This window comes from Leptodactylus fuscus, chromosome 8 (assembly GCF_031893055.1).
Source record: "Leptodactylus fuscus isolate aLepFus1 chromosome 8, aLepFus1.hap2, whole genome shotgun sequence".
In the NCBI taxonomy this organism is placed as follows: Eukaryota; Metazoa; Chordata; class Amphibia; order Anura; family Leptodactylidae; genus Leptodactylus; species Leptodactylus fuscus.
In genome coordinates this window covers 37,719,019-37,743,571 of record NC_134272.1, presented here as the reverse complement: position 1 = coordinate 37,743,571, position 24,553 = coordinate 37,719,019, and the positions used below count along the sequence as shown (strand labels likewise).

Sequence of the window (24,553 nt, the reverse complement as noted above, 5' to 3'; positions counted from 1 at the left end):
AGGGACACAATGGATGGTGCAAACAGGTTTACTTGGAAAAGCAGGTACAGAATAAGCAAAATAAAATGCAGCCTTCACCTCAGGCAAAAACATCAAACAAAACCATGCTCGTCCGAGCACTAACTAAACAGTATAATGCTAACTATACGTGTGGCTTACTACCATATGGACTATCAAAATAGCACAGAATGGTCTCATCAGACTCTCAGTGTATCAGGACAGACCCAGGCACCTCTTCTCACTCTCAGGATCTGCTCTGAAGTGCAGGCTCTGCAGCCTTTTATGGCCCAGTAACGAGTCTAAGACCCACACTTGGACCTACTCCAGACCCGTTCTGGACCACACCCACAAATAGGTCAGAAACCTGGGCTGATATACCGGGAATCCAGCACTATGCCTGTTATCTTCTCACAATATGTTTTTTTTTTTTTTTTTTGGGGGGGGAATGTGTGATAAATTTAAATTTCCCAGACCAATAAATCTTCCAAATGCAAGATTTGATTTATTTTACTATCTCATCTGAGTGAGCAGGTTCAGAGTTTTAGCAGATGAAGAAAAAAATTTCAATAGCAATATGTCTGCATTAGCAATCATGGGAGAGTGGAACATTTCAATAATCAACCTGAGAGTGTTACAGATTCTTTGAATAGAAGTCGTGATGAGTAGTAATGAAATTATGATTTAGAAATACCTCCCACCTCTCAGAGATCTACAATATTTTTGAAAACGTAATCCCACAAACATATATATGGGGCGAGTACTACAAGATCCAGACCCACAGTAGTGAATGTGGAATCTCCCATAAATGTTTTTTTCGACTTTTATTTTTTATTTATGTAGTCCTTTTGATAATATTTTTTTCTTTTTTCTTTTTTTTACTTCCCAGCAGTTTGTAAGAGTATCTTCTGATACTCCATCAAATGTTCTATACCAACTGATGACTGAGCAGTGGGGTCTTGAAGTTCCTAATCTTTTAATTTCAGTAACAGGAGGAGCTAAGAACTTCCGTATGAAAATGAGGCTGAGAAATATTTTCCGCAGGGGTCTAGTGAAGGCTGCGCAAACTACAGGTGATTTTGTTTTTTTACATCTAAGGCTACGTTCACAACTGCACTGGAGTCTAAAATGGTGATATCAGGGATCAATTTTAGAGAACATTCACAGTGTTTTTGGCAATCTGTCGGCTGATCTGGCAAGTCAGGTCCTCCATATAAAGCTCTGCATATCTTCATTGGTTTGTGGCCACAAAGGTATGTTTCTGCTCCTATTAAAGACCCTTACATGGCTCTTTTATTAGTTTACATAGTATTTTGACCTGGCAGAGAGGAATAATTATGGGGATAAGTCCATTAGTTTACCTCAACAATTTTAAAGGGGGTATCCAACTTTGCAATACTGATGGTACATCTTTACTATAAGGCCATCAGAATTAGATTTTCATGGGTCCTGGCTGTTCCAAAGCTCCGAAACCTTAAACTAAGGTTGCAGTTCTACTTGTATTATTATGGGAGCAGGTGCATATACATATCCCAATCCCAACTATGTGTTTCCAACTAGTGATATTTATGGAAATAATACAGGCAGAAATATGTCATATCTCCTCTTTTGTGTGACATAATGCCAAAGGCATAAATGTTTGAAGTGACCCCTCTACTCTTATTTTCCCTGCATCCTACACCATGAAAGGCAGAATACAGCTCTCAATAGAGACACAAGGGAAAGAATAATTTCACCGATCAATGTATTCAATGGTGGGTTGCAGCTGGCTCTGCCAATTAAAATTACAACCAGATTACAGAAATAGGGAGAGGAGGAGCTCTGACCCTGGTTCTGTTGATGGTAGAGCAGGAAGCCCTAGACTTCCTGCCCTACCACTTTCTGACTTGCAGACTTATGCAAGCTATGGGCAGCAAGAAGTAAGTAACAGTGAAGTACTTACCTCTCTGTTCCCTTGCCCCATCTGCTCCTTCCTACTGATCAGAGAAAGAGCACGGCTGAGAGGTAAGGATGGTTATTATGCATTGTAGGAAGTCAGGGGGATACTGTGAGAGAGTTGTTTAAAGGGGCTGTCCAAAAAAAAGACAAGTGCGGGGGAAATATAATAATAGTAATAATAATAATAACAATAATAATAATTAACATAATAAAAACAAACATGCTCACCTGTCTCTGGTGCACTGGGGTCCCAGGCTGCTGTGTGGTCCTGCAGCAAAAAATAAGAGAAAAGCAAAAGGTTACGGCGAACTGGCTGCGAACAGGACCTTTTTGAAAATGGACATTTACTTATTTATAAAATACTATGTCTTTGAACAGGTGCCTGGATTATAACTGGGGGTTCCCATGCTGGTGTTATGAAGCAAGTTGGTGAAGCAGTGAGAGACTTTTGTATGGGAAACACTAACAAAAACAATAAAATTGTCACTATTGGTATAGCGACTTGGGGTATTGTCCACAATCGAAACAGTCTGATTTCTACCACTGTAAGTATTTAAATTGAAAGGGAATGTAATACAATCAGATCATTGCATTGGTAACAAAATCATGTTGTCTGGGGTTAAGGTGGATCATAATGTGTGGTTCCATTTAATTGGTTTGTTTGGTCATGGGTTTTTATTATAATTTGTTTTCATTACTTTATAGTATTCAAAATAAACTGGACTTGTTTAGAAAATTTTTAAGACTTTTCATCAGTTGTTTCTTGAAAAACAATTGTGGTTAATCCACTCACCTTAATCCATTCCTGAAATAGCCACGAACCACGTAGGAGTACATGTTAATACAGTACACGTGTCTATTGAAAGACTCCAGAGAGATCATTGATGATTTGATTTCCTTTTGGCTTCCTTGCTCTACTAATGAAGTACTCACTAATAATAGAATGCAATTCATTATTATTGTACTGTATAATGTGTTCTGGAATCCCTAACATATAGCTTTAATATAGTTAAAGGAAATCTGTCAACAGTAAATTTGTTATAAACCTAATCATAGTACCTGGTAGAGGTGATTATTATTATTATTTATTTATATAGCACCATTAATTCCATGGTGTACATTTGAGAGTTTACATATGGTACACAAAATATACAAAACAAAAATAAGGGTGCGTTCAACCGATGTAACGTGGAGCGTGATCTGGCACGTATACTCATTTCAAATCACGGGCGCAAAATAACGCGGCGTTTACGCTCCTAACTCCCATTGAAATGAATGGGAGCATTTTGAGCGTGTAATCTGCCGGCACGTATATACGTGCCAGATCATGCTCCACGTTACATTGTGTGAACGCACCCTAATACCAACAGTGACCAACTGGCACGGTGGGATTGAGGGCCCTGCCCACGAGGGCTTACAGTCTATGACAGTCTATGAGGTAAGAGGGATAGAGACAGAAGGTGAGGGGAGAAGCTGTTCAGATGGTACAGTAGTGTTTTTGGAGGTTGTAGGCCTTCCTGAATAGGTGAGTCTTCAGGGCCTTCTTGAAGCTTGTGATTGTGGGGGTCAGTCTTATGTGTCTTGGTAATAAGTTCCAGAATATAGGGGATGCACGGGAGAAATCTTGGAGATGGTTGTGTGAAGAGTGGATAAACGTGGAGCAGAGTAGGAGGTCTTTGGAGGAACTGAGGTTACGTGTAGGCAGGTAGCGGGAGAATAGGTCAGAGATATATGGAGGGGACAGGTTGTGGATGTATTTTTATATCTGCGTTAGTAACTTGAACTCTATTCGCTGGGCAACAGGTAGCCAGTGAAGGGATTGACAAAGGGGAGCGGCTGATGAATAACGGGGGGAGAGGTGTTTTAAACGAGCAGCACAGTTTAAGGTGGACTGGAGGGGGTGAGGGTGTTTGTCGGGAGTCCATGGAGAAGGGTGTTACAGTAATCTAAGTGGGAGATTATGAGGATGTGGTCTAGCATCTTTGTAGTTTCACGGGTGAGGAAACATCGGATTTGATGGATGTTCTTGAGTTGGAGGCGGCAGTAGGGTTTGAGGGTTTGGACCTTTGGAACTGCGATAACTGTGGTTCCATTAACTTTGATATATGGATCAAGTAAAGGGATTGTGTGAGGTGAATTTGGAAACTGTACAAAGTACTGTTATTAGGTTTATATCCAATTCATTGCTTAAAAATTCCCTTTTAAGAAACAGTAAACCTACACGTTGAACTCAATACAAGATTTTTTTTTTTTTGGATAAGTGTAATTTATTATTTATTGCCTTAAATTGTTTATGTTTTTAACACTTTCTTCATTTCATTAAGACCTTATACTTCTATATATAATATTTGTTTTTTTTTCTATAGGGATCATTTCCTGCTCAGTACCATATAGATGAGGAGAACCAAGGAAGTTTTTCCTGCTTAGACAATAATCATTCTCATTTTATTCTTGTGGATGATGGGACAAATGGAAAATACGGTGTTGAAATTCTTCTGAGGGCTAAGCTTGAGAAATTTATTTCAGAGCAGACAAAAGAAAAAGGAGGTAAAAGAAAAAATCCAATAATAAAGAACAATAGCAGTGAAAAAAATGAAATTATTAAAAAATTATTAGTTCAAGTCAGAAGTATTGTAAGATCCAGGAATCTGGTATAATCTAAAGACAGAGGGTAAGCAAGCACTTCACATAGTAATCCCCTTTATTAGAACATGTCGGCTCGGCAGGAAAGAGGCTGAAATGTTGAATGGGATAATAAAGAGGATCACTATAGAAGTTCTGCCTGATGCCATGGCACTCAGGGTGTCCAAGTAGGGATTCATCTCATCTTACATACTTCAAGAACAACTTGGTAATCCAATGTCAATGTGCTACAGTAACTTTTATTTCATAAGTTGAACTTCAAACAAATAGTAACATTTAAAGTGTTACTCCTATTTTACCATACGAGAGAAATATTTTTATACGTTTATAGACCAGGCATTTTTGGATACAAAAACTTTGTTTTATTTGTCTGTTTGAATTTTTAGTTTTTTTTTGTTTTTTTTTAATTTTTGTTCAAATTTTTTATAACTTTTTTTTCTTGTTATTTTTAAACTACCAGGAGTCTTGAACCCCAAGGGGTCTGATTACTTGTTCAATACACTGCGAAGCTAATGCATTGCAATGGATTGTAAAATTTGCTATGGTTCTATTACAGGCTACTTAGTGTAGCTTGTAATGGAATTCATATAATAGCAAACCTAGGAGCCCTCAATTGTAGGGGCTGGTGATCCTCCCCCAAATTTTCCCCCTAATGAGGCTTTAGGAGTGTTAATACCGTAATGAATGCTGCACTGGCTGTGTGCATTGCTGCCATGTCTCCGCTGTAATAGTATCACAGATGTCAAGAAAGGGTTAAAGCTTATGGTCAGGCAATGGTTAAAAAATAGAGATGAGCGAACAGTGAAATATTCTATATTCGATATTCGTTTCAAATAGCCCTCAATATTCGATTATTCGAACGAATATCGAATCCCATTATAGTCTATGAGGAAAAAAGCTTTGTTTCAGGGGAAACCATTATTCGACTCAGGAGGGTCAACAAGTCCACTATGACACCTCAGCACTGTTTTACGCCCTTATAATGTGGGAGTTGACTTTTTCCCATAGCAATGCATTGACCAGCGTTTATTGACCGAATGCCATACAGTGTACAGCATTCGGCCAATCAACGCTGGTTCTGCTGGAGGAGGCAGAGTCTAATATCGGTCCACAGCAGTCTCTGTTGTGGCCCGATCTCAGATGTAGCAGAGTTCAGTGCACAGATCTACTAAATCTCAGGTATAGCAGAGTTGAGCGCACAGCTCTACTACATCTCAGATGTAGCAGAGTTGACCACACAGCTCTGCTACATCTCAGGTATAGCAGAGTTGAGCGCATAGCTCTACTACATCTCAGATCTAGCAGAGTTCAGCACACAGCTCTGTTACATCTCAGATGTAGCAGAGTTGAGCGCACAGCACAGAAGAGTTCAGTACACAGCTCCGCTACATTTCAGTTATTGCAGAATTCAGCTGTGCGCTCAATTTTGCTACATATGAGATGTAGTAGAGCTGTGTGCTCAACTCTGCTATACCTGAGATGTAGCAGAGCTGTGCGCTGAACTCTGCTACACCTGAGATGTAGGAGAGCTGTGCGCTCAACTCTGCTACATCTGAGATGTAGCAGAGCTGTGCGCTGTACTCTGCTACATCTGAGATCGGACCACAATGGAGACTGCTGTGGACCGATCTTAGGTTCCACCTCCTCACAGATGAGCCTCTGGCAGAACCAGCGTTAATTGGCCAATGGTGTACACTGTATGGCATTTGGCCAATCAACGCTGGTCAATGCATTCCTATAAGAAAAAGGCAGCTCCCGCATAACGCAAGCTGCCAGGGATCCCGACTAGCATATAATGGGCTGACACGAGATGTGCTTGCAGGTGAATTTTGAAAGTCATGAGACCTTGCCAGCTAGAGCTAAATGCGAGAGTAAGTTCAGCAGCGCACCATATGCTAGTTGGGATCGCTGGTAGCTTATGGTATGCGGGAGCTGACTTATTCCCATAGGAATGCATTGACCGTACTCTTGCATGTAACTCAGGCTGGCAAGGAAGGTATATAGAGCACCAAAGAGCTGTTTGAGTAAGATTCCTACCCAAATAAAGCTAATTCCTTGCTAACCCTGCCAGTACATCTATCCCTGTCTAGTTCACAGTCTCATCTGAACTGAATCTGAAATCCACTATTCGTATAAAGTGGAGGTCACCTGATTTCGGCAGCCAATGACTTTTTCCTATTTTTTTTCGATGCCTACGTTTTCCTACTTCCTATCCCACCTCCCCTGCACAGTTATTGGTGCAAAAAAAGCGCCAGGGAAGGTAGGAGGGGATATAAATTTTTAGTGCATTTGCCGCGTAGTATTCGATTGGAATCGAATACCTCAAACAGCCTGATAGTTGATCGAATACCAATCCGATCGAACACCATTTGCTCATCTCTATTAACGAATCTACAGCTGTATATGTTATGCACATTTTCATGTTCTTATGTCTGGGAATTTTTAGGAGTCATGGACATGGTAGCAAGTATTGTGTGTGGTTTATATATTTTTTCAACTTTTCTCTGTACTTGAAGTGCTCTTATAACCCTTCAACAAAGTGTAGTCTTACATCTCTGTTTCTTGGTTTTAAGTTTCAACATGGCATCTTTTATGATTATTCAGATCGGCACTTGTTGAGTTTGTGATGCCATTTTATTCTTTATATTGTTATATTGGTACAGATCAAACACTTACCTACTAGAAATGCATAACCACTAGATGCATGCACCAGAACCAAACAGACTGATGTGCCCATTCAATTCGCCCTTATCCTATTAATATTATAAATGTGAAAGTTTGTGAGTTTGGATGTTTGTGGGTTTGTGTGTTCGGATGTTTGTTAGTCAATCACGCAAAACCCGCTCGACCGACTTGGCTGATATTTTCCACAAACATAGTTAATACACCCCATTGCGCAATAGGCTACTTTTCGTCACAATAGCGCACATACGTTTTTCCCAGGACCCCCACAAACCCCAAACTCACATCACCATCTCTGCAATCTCACACACTTTGGACCATAGCAAGCCACAAAATTCATATTGCCCTCTGCAGCCTCGCCCCTAACCCCACACAATCACATATACATATACTTTACCACTTTGCCCCTTACCGATACTCCAGGAGACTCTCTTTAACGCTCCGGAGCAGCCATGTTTGCCGACCCCCACCGCTCTGACAATCCGCGACACCGCCCACCCATGTCAATACCCCTAGGCGGTCTAATAAATGCAAAAAAAAAATTTTTTTAAAAGTAAAAAAAATATTAAAAACAACAAAAAAAAGGATTAAAAATTCAAATCACCCCCCTTTCCCTTGAACACATATAAAAGTAGTTAAAAACTGTGAAACACATACATGTTAGGTATCCCCGTGTCCGAAATTGCCCGCTCTACAAAGCTATACAAATATTTTTCCTGTTCGGTAAACGCCGTAGCGGGAAAAATGGTCAAAAGTGCCAAACCGCCGTTTTTTCACTGTTTTGATTCTGATAAAAATTTGAATAAAAAGTGATCAAAGCAATAACATTTCCTGAAGATGGTAGAATTACAAAGTACACCCAGTCCCGCAAAAAAAGACGCCATATACATCCCCGTACATGCACGTATAAAAAAGTTACGGCTGTTGGAATATGGCGACTTTTCAAAAAAATTTTTTAACAGTTTTGGATTTGTTTTTAAGGGGTCAAAATGTAACTAAAACCATATAAATTAGGTATCCCCGGAATCGTAACGAAACACAGAATACAGGGGACATGTCATTTTGGTTGCACAGTCAACGCCGTAAAACCAAATCCCGTAAGAAAGTCGCAGAACTGCATTTTTTCTTGAAATCCACCCCATTTTGAATTTTTTCCCTGCTTCCCAGTACATTATATAGAATAATTAATGGTGGCATCAGGAAGAAAAATTTGGCCCGCAAAAATTAAGACCTCATATGACTCTGGGAGCAGAGAAATAAAAAAGTTATGGGGTTTAGAAGGAGGGGAGTCAAAAACGAAAATCAAAAAATGCCATCGGCGGGAAAGGGTTAACTTAAAATACTTCTGTCCCAAAGTCACAATGTAAAGTTTCTCACAACACCGTATAGCAGCTCAAATACAAATTAACTTCAACACAAAAGTCTCACGTATTCTCTGAATTACAGCAAAAACAAGATACAAACTTACATTTCATATCCCATACCTTATACACAGTACGAAAACCTTACCCGCGCCTGTATATACCCACTGCTACAATCACCACAGACGAAGTCGCGGGTACCAGCTAGTCATAATATAAATGTTTTATGCAAGATTAATTTGCTTATCCAATTTCCTTATCTTCCTTTTATTCCATCTGTAAGCACATGTTGGATTTATAAAGACATTGAACATTGACAATTGTTTACTGTCAAATCTTGTTCATCTTCCTTATCTAATTTTAGGAGTTGCTATTAAGATTCCAATTGTTTGTGTTGTGTTAGAGGGAGGACCTGGCACACTTGATGTAAGTTGCAGTAAATAACTAATAACTTTCAATTTTTAAGCAGAATTTCATTTTGTGAGTAAAAATTAATGATATTTTTTCCATTTTTTTTTTCCATTCAGACAATTTACAATGCTATCTGCAACAACATTCCATGTGTCATTGTAGAGGGATCTGGAAGAGTAGCTGATGTCATCGCTCAACTTGCACAACTGACCATTTCAAAAATCACAATCTCATTGGTTCAAGAAAAACTACGTACTCTTTTCAGTGACACCTTTGATATATTTACTGAACACAAGATTGTTGAATGGACTAAGAAGGTATCTAAAATTAATTATTCACTTTCATTAATATTATAAATTCATTAAAAGTCTGCTATCTTCATCAAACATATTCAACTCTTACAACTTCATTACAAGACACATTATAGTGATAAAAAAAAATATACTTTTATGATATATGCCTTTTTGAAAATTTGGAGAAAAACAATGTCTTATGCAAATATATTTGGTAACTGGGGTAAAACTATAGCTCCTAGAGCACTGGTTTTGCGGATAAAGTAGTACAGTTGATGCCATAGCAGTGAGAAGATCTACTGTCACTACCAGGGTGATGCAGGAAATGATAGGGGACTGAGCAGCAAGAGCAGTGCTCCAGAAAGCTGAAGGCCAGCCCCCAGTGCACCCACTGCCTCATTGGCATATTATTGCAAAGTTGTTTATTTCCAAATTTTCAAAAGTGGCATACATAATAAAGGAGTATTGTTTATCACTGTAATATGCTCTGTAACATGGTAGTGGCAGTTGAACATGCCTAGTGGAAGAAGTACACTCCCTTTAATCCATTGTTGACTGATGTATAGATGTATGTAGGTCATTAATGAGCCTTATTCTGATGCAATTGAATTGACATTGTACATCAGTTGAATCAGAATGTGGCAGGGTTTGCTGCACTGCGTGAAATGGATGAGTACACAGCCAGACACCTGCCCCTAACACTGAAGATCAATGGCATCTCACAGTCAGTAGTGACTGACTGCAAAAATTAAATGTTTTTGGAAGGGGAGGACTCCCTTCAACAGGCATTGGCTCTCTTTTGAATGTGATTGCAGGGTGCCAAAGTCTTTACCTGGTAATGCAATATACAAGTATTTATATATGTATTATATAAATATATTATACAAGGGAGCAGAAGATCTCAGGTTCAACTTAAAAACAGTATAAAAAAAGTTTTTATATGAAAGATAAATAATAATTAAACATACTCGATATATACTCGAGTATATACTCGAGTATAAGCCTACCCGAATATAAGCCGAGGTCCCTAATTTTACCACAAAAAACTGGCAAAACTTATTGCCTTGAGTATAAGCCTGGGGGGGGGGGGGGGGAATGCCGCAGCTATTGGAAAATTTCAAAAATTAAAATGGTCTGAGTTTTTGGGTGCAGTAGTTGCTGGGTGTTGGGAAAGGGAAGGGGGTGTTTTGGTTGTCTGTCTGCCCCTTCCCTGAGCTTGAGGACAGTTTTTTTTTTCCCCCACTTGGAATTCAGCCTGGCTATCTGCAGTGCTCCTATTAAACCCTTCCTGACGGAACAGGAGCACTGCAGATACCCTATATTCAGTAATCCGGGCACTGTCAGACACACGGATACCTAATGTATATGTGTTTCACAGTCAATTTCTACTTTTATATGTATTCTAGGGAAAGGAGTGATTTAGAACTTTTATTTATTTTATTATTATATTTTTTTAAAGCTTCATTTTTTCCCCACTATTTTATGGGAGATTCTATACATTACTATTGTGGCTGGTCATATACTCAACCCCCAACCCCCCCTCCCCCTCAAAAAAAAAATATAGTTTTTTTTTTTTGCTTGACTCAAGTATAAGCCAAGGGGGGATTTTTCAGCACAAAAACTGTGCTGAAAAACTAGGCTTAGGGTGCATTCACACGGAGTAAAATGGAATGTAATTTGGAGCGTTTACGGAGCGTTTACGTAAACGCTCCGTATACGCTCCGTAAATGCTCCGTAAACGCTCCAAATTACACTCCATTTTACTCTGTGTGAATGCACCCTTATACTCCAGTATATACGGTAAGTGAAAGCTAAATCATAATAAAATATTTGTAAATAATAAGAAGATTAAAAATTAAAGCATGACATACATATTAACTATGGCTGAATCTGTAATGACACGATCAATAGCAAATGCAAAATTTAAATGGTTTTGGAAGGAGGAGGTTCCCTCCACTAGGCATCAGTAATTATTGTGAATGTGATTGCTGGGTGTCAATGCCTTTATCTGGCAGCCTAGTGAAGACCCCCAGGTCTACCTTCAAAATATCCCTATTAAAAGACTGCATGTCAGAGTCAGGCAGACCATAAAATACATTGCACTACATAAGTAGTACAATGTATTATGCAGGTGAAGAGATTTGAAGAGATCTGAAATAAAATCAGTATTCAAATTTAAATAACGTTTTATATAAAAAGTGAAAAGTATTAATCCCTCATCTTGCAATGTTTAGTTAAAAATAATAATTTTTTTAAAATAAGATATACATATTAAATATTGCAACATCTCCAATGACTCAAGCAACTATAAGGCTCCATTCATACAGAGTTTTTTGGTGAGGATTTTGGCACTCAATCAGTGTCAGAATCCACATAAAAAAACGCTTCCCCATAGGGTTCCGCTAGTTTTTTTTCTGCTAGCAGATTTGTTTCCGTTAGTGGGAAAAAAAAGCTTCCTTCAGGAAGATTCCACCTTCAAAAAAAACAATGCAGTCAATGGGAGGCGGAAAATCCATGTGGAATTGACAAAAACCATGTGGAAAAACCGCTAGCAGTTTTTTCAAGGTCCATACACTGTGCTGGAGGAAAAAAAACATTTCCTAATTCCTGAAGCAGATTTTCTCCTCACCGAAATCCTCACAAAAAACTCTGTGTGAATGGACTCTGATGGGATGGCATTAAAAATAACGTAAAAAATGTCAACACTGTCATAGTTTGACTTGTCAACCACTAAAGAAATTTTAAAAAGTGATATTTTTTTTAAAAAAGAGTGTCAATGAAAATATAAGGTTTTCCTGCAATAGGTAAGACTTTACACAAATCTGTTAACATAAAAATAACTAATTGTAAAGTTATAATACAAAAAATGGTATTACAAATAGGATTTGATATTCAAAGGAGTAAAACTTACAAAAAAATGTTTGTATGTGTGTGTGTATACATTCATATAGTTTATAACAATCTAATTGTATCCACCCGTGAATACATTCACAAGGTTATTTAAATGAGATACTGCTACAGAAATGTTTTGGGGGTGGGTATAGTGTGCTGTCTAGACTCAAGAAACGCAAAATACCAGGTAATACCTAATTTTCACTTCCTATTCGTCCTATAGCAGCACAGAAGGGACATAACTAGCAACTTAAAGGGGGGAATTACTTATTTACTGTGTTAAGTATGTCTGTGTCAAAGGCTGGACCATCAGAATGGATGTTTATATGATAATACTTTGCAAATGTGTAAGATGAATTCCAGGACGCTGAATTATAGATATTCATAATAGAAACAAGCATCTTCTGCCCAGGAAACTGCTGTAGACTGAGCAGAATGTGCTCTCAGTGATGATGGTAAGGAAAGACCTGCAGATTTATAGACTTCTAACATTGTAGACTTGATCCACCTAGCCAGAGAGTCTTTTAAGGCTATAAAACCTTTTCTGACTCCATAAAATAGAACAAAGAGATTTTCTTCTTTTCTGAACTCCATTGTTCTATCTAGATTTATCTGGATAGCCTTTTTATTATCCAATGTGTATAACCGTACTTGTACATCATTCTCACATTCTGGATGAGAAGTTGGCAAAAAGGATTGTTTGTTAATATTCTGAAAGGTTAGACTTTTTGGGAGGAAATTTGGTAGATTTCTGTGTAGGACTCTATTAGGAAGAAATCTAAGGTATGGAGTTCTGAAAGATAGGACTTGTAATTCTTCCAGTCTGTTGGTGGACATAATTGCCACTAGAAAGAATGCTTTATATACAAGAGCCACTTAAGTTCAACATCCTGTAGCAGCTCAAAAGGATGAGATGTTAATGATGATTGTTAATGCATTAAGAATAGAGATGAGCGAGTAGTATTCGATTGAATAGGTATTCGATCGAATACTACGGTATTCAAAATGCTCGTACTCGATCGAGTACCACTCGCTATTCGAATGGAAACGTTCGAACCAGAACCAGCATTGATTGGCCGAATGCTATACAGTCGGCCAATCAATGCTGGTTCTTCTCCTACCTTTAGAAGTCTTCTCCGTGCAGCTTCCCTGTGGCATCTTCCGGCTCTGAATTCACTCTGCCAGGCATCGGGCCTGGGCATAGCCGACTGCGCATGCCCGCTTGTAGTGCCCGATGCCTGGCAGAGTGAATTCAGAGCCGGAAGATGCCGCGGGGACACTGCACGGAGAAGACTTCTCGGAGGATCCAGCCCGACCCTCACTCATAGACTTGGTAAGTATAATTTGGTCGAACATTGCCTACCCCTGAAACAAGCATTTTCCCCCCCATAGACTATAATAGGGTTCGATATTCAATTTGAGTAGTCGAATATTGAGGGGCTACTCAAACGAATATCGAACATTTTACTGTTCGCTCATCTCTAATTAAGAACTACAGATAAGACCAGAAGAGAAGCTACCTGTTTTGGTGTGGAACTTAAGGTCCTGATAGCCTTGAAAAATCTGGAGATCAGCGGGTGAGACTTTTCCAAATTTATTTTGAAATCTAAGTTTTTCAAACAGTGCAGTCACTATCTGAAGATGACTGTGAAGAAGAGCAGCGGATGGGGCAGCGATCAATCAGTTGTCAAGATATGGAAAAACCTGAATAGCTTGAAGACAGAGAGCTACTACAACCACAACAGCGACTTTGGTAAAAACTCTTGGAGGCCCTAAAGGTATGGCCTTAAACTGATAGCGGAAGATAGTCTCCTGATGGAGAATTGCCACTTTCAGGAACTATCTTGACTGGGGATAAATTGGTGTATGCAAATACGCATCTTTTATGTCTAAAGATACCAGGAATGAATCCTTCTATAGAGCAGCTGTTACCGTTCTTATGGTCTCCATTTTGAAACTATTTTATTTTTAGAAAATTATTTAGGAACCTGAGTTCTATAATGAGTCTTCAAATTCCTCCTGGCTTTGGTACTGGAAAGAATCTTGAATAGACAAACTTTTTTCTTGTTCTAGAACTTCCTCCAAAGCTCCTATGATTACAAACTCATTAACTAGAGAAGAATGTAAGGGTCCTGCTGATGGTTTAGCAGAAAATGATTTGTTGGAATGTGATGGAATTCTTTTATGACATTTAGAACCCGCATATCTGTGGTAATTTCTGACCAAAGTAGAAAATAGTTTTGTAAATATCTTCCAACTTGGTGTCAAAATTCCTGTTTATTAATGCCAGAATCTTCTGACTTCTTGGATTTATCAGAAATGGATACGTAAAATCTCTGATATTGTCTGCCACAGTCTGACTTTCTACCATTTCCTCTCTGTGGAAATGAGTCTTGTCTTCTTTGATAGTGAAAACAGGACCTGAATTTTGTATTGGTTGGAGGGAACATGAGCGAGTTCTCTTTTTTGTTGGCTTTTAGAAGTTCCTCTAATTTTTCAACACACTTCCAGGTTCAAATGGAATAAAGCGAAGATTATTCCTTGAGTTTGCCTCTTCAGCTCAAGGCTTCAACTGGATGGCTTGTCTGTCTGCATTAGTGACAGCTAAATTCTTAGATGTAACTCCCAAGGTGTCTAATGGAAAGTCAGAGACATAATCAGCAGCCAATTAAAAAAAAATAAAGCTGATCCACTAGTTCCTCTCTTGGTACTCCATCTTGAATATCTCTTCTTAATTACAGGAACAGCTGCCATAGCAGATTTTGTTAATGCAGCCAGAAAATACTAAGATTTCTTTAAAAATATATCTACTCTGCGCATCTTTGGATCATGCCTTTCTAGACTTCTTTAATGAGCTTCTCTGTATTATCTTTTTTAAAATAAATATCTTTAGATATAGCTGTATCAGAATCAGAAGATTGCAATTGACCCTCAGAAGAATCTGAAGATGAAGACTCAACTAGCGGGACATTTATTGCATAAACAATTTTGTCTTCTTTTTACTAGACATCAGAGTTTTCAACCATACAAAGATTTTTTTGGGCATCTTTATAAATAATCTCTTCTTCTTCAGAAGAACAATTGATACAAATATTGGAGGAATAATTTTACAAGAAACTGCTGTAAACATACTATGCAATGCAAAGACTTCGAATTTTGCTTTCTTTTAGCGGACTAAGAAGATGTCCTAAGACTGGAAGGAGATTCATGTGCTTGCTCAGTTCAGAGCGAGCATAAATCAGGCAAATAGTCAATAGACAGATGTTGCTTAGACTCAACACAAGACCTCTGTTTCCTTTTGGAAACTCTTTTCCCATCTCTGGACATTTGGGAAAAGAAAATAATAACCAGGCAACTCAGCAGAACACAAGAAGGAGATGGTTCCAGGAGTGAAACTATCTTGTAACTCTGAGTGTTTACAGATAGACATATAAGAAATTAGGACCATCTTCTGATGATACCATCCAGTTACCCCAAGGTGGGATTACACTTTGTGCTTCTTGATGCAGAAGAGTTCCAAGAAGAAACCAAGTTCTTAAAAATGTCATCCGACATACCCTCAGACATAAGTTGGTACATAAAAAAAATAACAAAATTTGTGCTATTACAAAAAACAAACAGTAGACACTATGATCAGAATCAAGAACAAATAAAAACACAAGGGATTATTAAACAAAAGGCGTTCTTATAGCTGATGACTGCTGGATATGATAATTATTTATGCTTAATGTTATTCAAGTGGGCCAATCCTAGGAGGAGTTAGGGGCAGAGATAAAGACTCTTCTGTGCTGCCGTATGACGAATAGCAAATATAGCATAAAAAGATAATGGCAAAACTGTTGTTTTTTTCTATTTCTTCCCAGAAAGAATGAATAAAATTAATCAATGATATACAATTCTTAGCAGGGGCATGCATGGTCTAATAAGTTCCTGTATTGTCTTTCCTTAATGAGACATTGTACTCCTTCTTACCCACAGCTAGATCTCTTACAGATTCAACCTGCACTCTAATCTGCACTAATGAGAGGCAATAACCTCAAATCAGTTGTTGTGGATGAGTCCCTATTTCTTTTGGAGGAGTTATTCTAGTTTCGCTATTATACCCACATTTATGCTATTTTGAAAACCAAGCATTAATCTATAGGAAACTACCTTCCAAAAGGTGGCACTAGAGCAAGTCCTTACTTTATATCAAGGAGGTCTTATTTGCATATTCTTTACCCAGAATTTTTAGCAAGGCATGCATGATCTAATAAGTCCCAGTACTGTCCTTGAGTAATGAGCCCACAGTACCAGTTCTGAACCATGTATCTAACCCAACAGTTGCATTAATGGAAAAATAAAAAAAAGTTATAGCTCATGGTATGGGAAGACGGAAGACTGGAAAAAATAGTTTGGTTGTTCAGACCTAAAACAGAGTAGTCACTAAGGGATTATCCTATTAATATTATAAATGTGAAATGTTTGTGAGTTTGTGGGTTTGTGACTTTGGATGTTCGGATGTTTGGCGGTCAATCACGCAAAAACCGCTCCACCGATTTGGCTGAAATTTTCCACAAACATAGTCCCTATACTCGATTGCGCAATAGGCTACTTTTCGTCACAATAGCGCACATACGTTTTTCCCAGGACCCCCACAAAACCCAAACTCACATCACTATCTCTGCAATCTCACACACTTTGGACCATAGCAAGCCACAAAATTAATATTACCCCCTACAGCAGAGGTCAGCAACCCCTGGCACACGTGCCAAGAGTGGCACTCCTGCCATATTTCACTGGCACACCAGCAGCACAGGACCTGCAAGAGTTAAATGAAGTCCGAGTCTCTTCAGTGCTGTGCTAGAGCTCAAGCATAAGGACACTCCCCTTTGCGAGGTGTGCAGGAAACCCAGGGGGTGGAGCTTAATCGCTCAGGTCTGTGCCTGCTATAGTGATAGCTCCTGCCGAAGCTGCTAGCAAACTGAAAGTAAGAAACACACAGCTCCCTTCCTTTACTTCCTATTCTCATTAATGTCAGGCATTTGGGGTTATTAGTTTAGTGTTAGTAACTCCATGTGCCTCACATTAATAGGAATAAACCCCATCATGTCCTTCATATTAACCCCTGTGTGCCTCACATTAATAGGAATAAAATCCATCATGTCCCTCATATTAACCCCTGTGTGCCCCATATAAAGATTACTAATATGTGAGACATATGGAGGTACTAATAAAAGACCTCAGTAATGAAGATACTTAATTATTACCTCCGTCTCTCACATATCAGTAACTAGAGATGAGCGAGTACTGTTGGGATCATCCGATCCGAACAGCACGCTCCATAGAAATGAATGGATGCACCTGGTACTTCCGCTTGGACGTAGCCGGCGCGCTTAACCCCCCGCGTGCCGGCTACATCCATTCATTGCTATGCGAGCGTGCTGTTCGGATCGGCTGATCACAACAGTACTCGCTCATCTCTATCAGTAACTCTTACACAGGGGTTAATGTGAGGGACATTATGGGGTTAATTGCTATTAATAAGAGGCCCATGGAGTTACTAAATTGTCATGCACAGGGCCAGACTTTATGTGGCTTGCTCAAGAGTATCCTGTGCCCAAAACTTACATGTACTGGCGCAAAATAACAACTCATACAATGTCGTATATCGAAGTATATTAACCTGAAATCCCTCTGTCCCAAAGTCACTATGTACAGTTTATACCAAGACCGTATAGCGGCTGAAATACAAATTACATTCAACACAAAAGTCTCATGTGCTCTCAGAATTACAGCAAAAACAAGATACACAGTTACATTTTATATCCCATACCTTATACACACTACGAAAACCTTACCCGCGCCTGTATATACCCACTTCTACAATCACCGCAGACGAAGTCGCGGGTACCAGCTAGTTCATCATATTTACAGCAGACGTCTCCCATTTTACGTTGTAATAAAGCATATGTATGTATATGGTAAGTATATTTATTTTAATTATCTTTTTACATTTCATAATTGTAGATACAAGACATAATGAGGCACAGCCAGTTACTTACAATATTTCAAGCTGACAAGGATGACCAACATGATATTGATGTAGCTATTCTTCAGGCTTTGCTTAAAGGTAATACACTTATCCTGTCTTCCTTAATTTAGTTGTCTTTCGTGATAATATTGGCATATTGGCTTTTTTACCATTCACTAATATACTGTATATTCAGTGTACTTCATACTATGTGCTTTCATTATCTTTTTATCTTCAGTATCTTTTGACCATTCACTAATATATATTCAGTGTATGTCACGTTACGTGGTTTCATTACATTTGTTCAAAATTTATATTCAAATGTATTTCCAGCTTCACTAAGCCATGACCAACAAGGACATGTAAACTGGGATCATCAATTAAAGCTTGCAGTAGCATGGAACAGAGTTGACATTGCAAGAAGTGAGATTTTTACAGATGATCATCAATGGAAGGTATACTAAACACTGAAGGAATATTTTAATTTTGTACAATTTCTTATACTGTAAGCGAATCTCAAAAATCAAAATTAAATCTAATTTATTCTGTTAATAATAAAACATTAGCGGACATGCCAGTAGATCATTTACTTGTGTCAGATTTTGTTGGGTAGTAACTTATTTTTTGTACTTTACAGCCTTCAGATCTTCACCCAGTCATGACAGCTGCATTGATTGGCAATAAACCTGCTTTTGTAAAACTGTTTCTGGAGCATGGCGTGCGTCTTGAAGAATATGCTACACAAGAAACCATAATTAATCTGTACAACAACACAGACCCATCTTGTTTATTCCATAGCAAACTTGCAAAAGCTATTGAGGATGAAAAGTTTCGATTAGAATTCCAAAAGTCTTCGAAACTTCGCCTTCACCATGTGTCTCAAGTTCTTAGGGAACTCTTGGGAGACTTCACGAAACACCTTTATCCGAAGCCCAAAAGTACAGAACGACCAAGACTGTCTATAGCAGTTCCACACATCAAAATAAATGTAGGTTATAAAAATTATGTACTTATTTTATAAAGTTATTTTGTTAAAAAATGTTTAGTCATTGAATGGATTGGATAAAGTCATATCACACACACAGATGTGCAGCCTACAACTTTATAATGTTGATCCATTGGAAGGCAAAAAACACCATTGATTCCTCCCTAACTCCAATGATGGCATTCAGAATAAATCCCTGTATCAACATCCCATCCAAAAATATTTTTATGACTTGAACTTTTACAAATTATCAGTAGAGATGAGCGAACAGTAAAATGTTCGATATTCGATATTCGTTTCGAGTAGCCGCTCGATATTCGACTACTCGAATCAAATATTGAATCCTATTATAGTCTATGGGGGGAAAATGCTCGTTTCAGGGATAGGCAACATTCAATCAAATTACACTTACCAAGTCCACGAGTGAGGGTTGGGCTGGATCCTCCGAGAAGTCTTCTCCGTGCAGCGTCCCCACGGCATCTTCCGGCTCTGAATTCACTCTGCCAGGCATCGGGCCTTGGCAGAGCCGACTGCGCATGCCCGCACTACAAGAAAATGGGCTCTTACAGTCAAAGCGGCCATTTTCTTGTAGCGTGGGCAAGCGCAGCCGGCTCTGCCCAGGCCCGATACCTGGCAGAGTGAATTCAGAGCTGGAAGACACCGCGGGGAAGCTGCACGGAAAAGACTTCTAAAGGTAGGAGAAGAACCAGCGTTGATTGGCCGACTGTATAGCATTCAGTCAATCAATGCTGGTTCTGCATCAAACTTTTCCATTCGAATAGCAAGTGGTACTCGATCGAGTACGAGTATTTCGAATACTGTAGTATTCGATCGAATACCTACTCCATCGAATACTACTCGCTCATCTCTAATTATCAGCCTTCACAACATTCTGTGAAAGCGAGTTCCTCAATCTTACCTCTCTTACTATAAACAAAAAAAGAACAACCACATCTGAAAAATTCTTTAAAAAGTATATTTTTTTTAATTTCATGATGCATAAAAAACCATATAACATTACAAGGGGGAAGTGAGATGTAAAAGACATCCACAAAAACACCATATATCGGACCAATAAGACACAACTCCTCCAGGTATAATGTATCATAGTCAACTAGTGAGCATGTAATAATACAAAAGAAACTTGAATAATGGGGTATCAGCTACCTAAATAAATATACAATACCTAAGGTGTGCCAAGAAATGAAGAGGATTTAGTATATTCAGGGGAGAAAAAGAACCCCAGTAAAATCATGCACCATCAAGGCACACCAAACAGTGATGTTACAAACAATCCAAGATCACATATTACAATAGTTAAAGCATACCTTTAGAAGGGGGAGAGTGTCACACACACCCGATGCACGTTTCACCTGTTAGAACAGGCTTCATCAGGGATTGTAACTTTATCACCTAAGAAATATCTGGAATGTATCTATTTTTCATGCCTTAATGTGTTAAAATATTTTCAGGTCCAAAAAGTCACGCTTCGATCTTTTCACAAAAGATCTCAAGGAAAATCATCCTGTACAATGGATCCAATAAGGGATCTTCTAATATGGGCCATTGTACAAAATCGCAAGGAACTTGCTGAAATCATATGGGTTCAGGTGAGAGAAGATCTGCCAGAATAATGATTTATTACAATGATTTATTACATTCTGACAGTAACTTTATAAGTTGTAACTTGGCAAAAAATGCATTTTAAATGGATTGTCTCTGTTATTTTTAGTGTCATGACTGTATAGCAGCAGCCTTAGCTTGCAGTAAGATGCTAAAAGAGCTTTCGAAAGAAGAAGAAGATACAGACACTTCAGAAGATATGATGACTTTGGCTGATGTTTATGAACAGAAAGCCATTGGTAAAGTTTTTTTTTTTTTACAATGTTTTAGAATTGTTTCATTTCATGTTAATTTTTTATTTTTAATGGAAGTTAAAGATGTTATACAGGTTTGAAAAAAGTTAATTTCTAGAGATGAGTGAACAGTAAAATGTTTGAGGTTCGATATTCGTTTCGAGTAGCCCTTCAATATTCGACTACTTGAATTGAATATCGAACCCTATTATAGTCTATGGGGGGAAATGCTTGTTTCAGGGGTAGGCAACGTTCGATCAAATTATACTTACCAAGTCCACGAGTGAGGGTCGGGCTGGATCCTTCGAGAAGTCTTCTCCCTGCAGCGTCCCTGCGGCATCTTCCGGCTCTGAATTCACTCTGCTAGGCATCGGACCTGGGCAAAGTCGACTGCGCATGCCCGCACTACAAGTGGACATGCGCAGTCGGCTCTGCCCAGGCCCGATGCCTGGCAGAGTGAATGAAGAGCCAGAAGATGCCGCAACAAGCAATTAATAGAAAGTTCACTCGTATGTTGATCATTGTGGTCTGATCCAGGGGCAAGACATAGTGTTAGCCCATATTGAGGTCAAACCATCTATTAGGACCATGCATTGTGCCAAGATAACTTAGGACATTGTTTCCTGGCCTGCATGATCAGCGGTTGGAGCATTATTTGTGGTTTTGTTAGAAGTATATTAGTGAATAAAAGTAAAATTTTGCCCTACTCCCCGTGAAGTATTTCAATTTCTAAGTAGCACCCTCTGTGATTTGTAAACTCCAGGCATGCTGTGTGTTTTGCACATGACTTTGTTTTAATGAGAAATTAAACATTTATAATATATTAAAAAAAAACTATGTTTTCTTGCATTTCAGGTATATTTACTGAAAGCTATAGAAAAGATGAAGAAAGAGCTTTAAAGCTCCTTATACGAGTTTCTGAGGCTTGGGGACAAGCCACTTGTTTGAAACTAGCTCTTGAAGCTAAAGATATGAAATTTATATCTCAAGGAGGTGTTCAGGTTTGTGTTAATAAAAAAAGTGAGTTATCGTGGCAGAATCAGCGCCACTTTACCCACTTTACTCTGTGTGAATGGAGCCTTAAAGGGGCATTCCCACGTCGCATAATCACCAGTCTTCACTGCTGTAAAATCTTCTTTCTTCCTGGTTTCTTGCGTCATTTGGTGGGTGGGGTTTCACATGCAACCTGCATTTAGCTCCGCCCCAAATTAGTGTGTAGCTCCTCCCACCGTATAGCGTGATCCTATGGGACGGCTGAAGGGCCTGTGATGTCATCAAAGGTCCTCAAACAACACTATATGCACAATATTGGACTATGAAGAACAGGCAGGAGCAACTCCATTCTATGTTACATACAGAGACGGCCTGTCTCTGCCATAATGAACACAATTGAATTAGCTAGCCTGATAACTGGGAGAACAGAAGATGAGTTCAGAAATTAAAGCAGCTCCTCTCCCCTATCTGAGTGCAGGAAGCTAGGTCACATGGTGTAGACACAGAAATAGCTAGATACACAGGCTGGCTCCCGTGCACTTAGCCCCTCCCCCCTGAGAGCAGCAGATACATCACTTGACTTTTGAGCAGCTAAGTCAAGGGCTGTGTCAACAATGAATTGAATAAAGTAAGATAGTGGACAAACAAAGCAGCTTTGCTGAAGCGGTGTATTTAGGAAAAGTCTTACATCCACATTAACAAGCAGTATAGATTCCTATCTATACGGCTTGTTAATGTGGATGTAAGACTTTTCCTAAATCTTTAAAGGGGTTGTCCCATCACAAGGATCCTTCTATTTTAAGTGTTTTATAGATGTTTCATTTGTTTTATTCTATTTTTTTTTTTTTTTTTAATGTTTTATTATAGGCATTCCTTACAAGAGTTTGGTTTGGAGAGCTGAGTGTTGACAACGAACTGTGGAGAGTTATAGCTTGTATGATTTTCTTCCCTCTTCTTTATACACGTCTGCTAACATTCAGGTAAGTCAAATAGTATTCACATGGACTCTCTCATTATGTTTATTATACCCTATCTGACATAAGAATAAATTAATAATGGCTGTGCAGTAAAGGCAGTGTGGTTTTCACAAGAAAGTATACCTGCTATACCTATACTGGACTGCAGCATTGTACTGTGGCAGGCTCAATGACATTTCTTAGGGCTAGTTCACACGGAGGCAAAGAGGCTGATTTTGACAGCGAATTTCGCTTCAAAATCCGCCCCTTTACAATAGTGGTCTATGTAGATTGCTAGCTTTTTTTTTTTTCTGCTAGCAGATTTTTCTGCTAGCAGAAAAAAAGAAGCGACATGACCTTTCTTCAGGCGTTTTCCACCTGAAGAAAGCGATAGACGTGAATGGGAGACGAAAATCGCATGTTTTTTCCCGCGCGGTTTTTCGACCCATTCACTTTACAGAAGGGGAAAAAAGCCTGGCGTTTTTTGAAGCGGTTTTTACAAAAAAGCTAAAAAAAAGCTCCAAATAACGCAGCAAGGTCCAAAAAAAGCTTCCTAAATAGGAAGCGTTTTTTTCCAGTGCCAAAATAAGCCACACGTATTTTACGTGTGAACTAAGCCAGTATTTTCTGTTACACTCAATACAAAATCTACTTTTAAATAATGCCATATCTGTATGTGGGCTTACTTTTAAATGAATACTTGAATATAAAATTCATTGCTCTGTTTAGGGATAAATAGAAAAAAAATGGAAGAAAAAAACTTCAACAATAGTTTTGTTTTGTTGGCATTCACCATGTAGTAAAAATGACACTTTAAGGCTGTATTCACACTGAGTAACGCTGGCGTTTTTTGTGCTTATTTTTGCACATAGCGCCGCGTTAACGCCGCATATACGCCGCGTTAACGCCGCGCTATTTTGCGGTGGCGTTGCCCGTTGTTAACGCGGCGTTAACACGGCGCTACTCGGCGTTAACGCGGCGCTATGTGCAAAAATAAGCACAAAAAACGCCAGCGTTACTCAGTGTAAATACAGCCTAAGGTTAAGGCCTCACCTAATGGATTATAATGAAAAAGCGCTGTGACAAAAACCACGTTGGAAACGCAATGTGGTTTTTACCATAGCGCTTTTCACAGGAAGTCCCCTAAGGTTTCTTCTGCAGACTTTCTGCTTCCATGATACCTATAGTGAAACCATCGGCATTTCCGTAGCTATAATTGACATGTTGAGATTTCCAAATCCGCAACGGTTTTGTAAATCAAAGCATTTCAGCTGCATGTATTTTTCTGCAAGGTGTGGATGGGATTTGGTAGAATCCCATCCACCTTGTAGTGACTGTAAAAGAGTCCAAACTGGGGTGTTTATGCTATGTGGGGCCTTGTCCTAAAAGGGATTCTATCATTGGTGTCAGTGGTTTTGAGATAAGGACATTCCTGGATAGCCTAAAGGCTATTCTCCTACTACTTTCTTTTTTTTTTTGATTCTCCCTGCTGTTCCATTGTAATCATGGTTAATTACTATATGTAAATGAGTC

General features: G+C 38.8%; 1 protein-coding gene across 1 annotated transcript in view; it reads left to right on the top strand.

The window, feature by feature from the left end:
• The window catches only part of TRPM2 (transient receptor potential cation channel subfamily M member 2), a 78,885-nt gene that overhangs the window by 4,929 nt on the left and 49,403 nt on the right, over positions 1 to 24,553 (top strand). The window contains exons 4-15 of the mRNA XM_075284851.1: positions 887 to 1,070; positions 2,314 to 2,480; positions 4,302 to 4,482; positions 8,986 to 9,047; positions 9,149 to 9,349; positions 18,227 to 18,329; positions 18,564 to 18,685; positions 18,868 to 19,218; positions 20,688 to 20,825; positions 20,948 to 21,077; positions 21,927 to 22,072; positions 22,932 to 23,044. Of these exons, the coding sequence (XP_075140952.1) occupies positions 887 to 1,070; positions 2,314 to 2,480; positions 4,302 to 4,482; positions 8,986 to 9,047; positions 9,149 to 9,349; positions 18,227 to 18,329; positions 18,564 to 18,685; positions 18,868 to 19,218; positions 20,688 to 20,825; positions 20,948 to 21,077; positions 21,927 to 22,072; positions 22,932 to 23,044 (1,898 nt within the window). The remainder of the gene's footprint in view (positions 1 to 886; positions 1,071 to 2,313; positions 2,481 to 4,301; positions 4,483 to 8,985; positions 9,048 to 9,148; positions 9,350 to 18,226; positions 18,330 to 18,563; positions 18,686 to 18,867; positions 19,219 to 20,687; positions 20,826 to 20,947; positions 21,078 to 21,926; positions 22,073 to 22,931; positions 23,045 to 24,553) is intronic.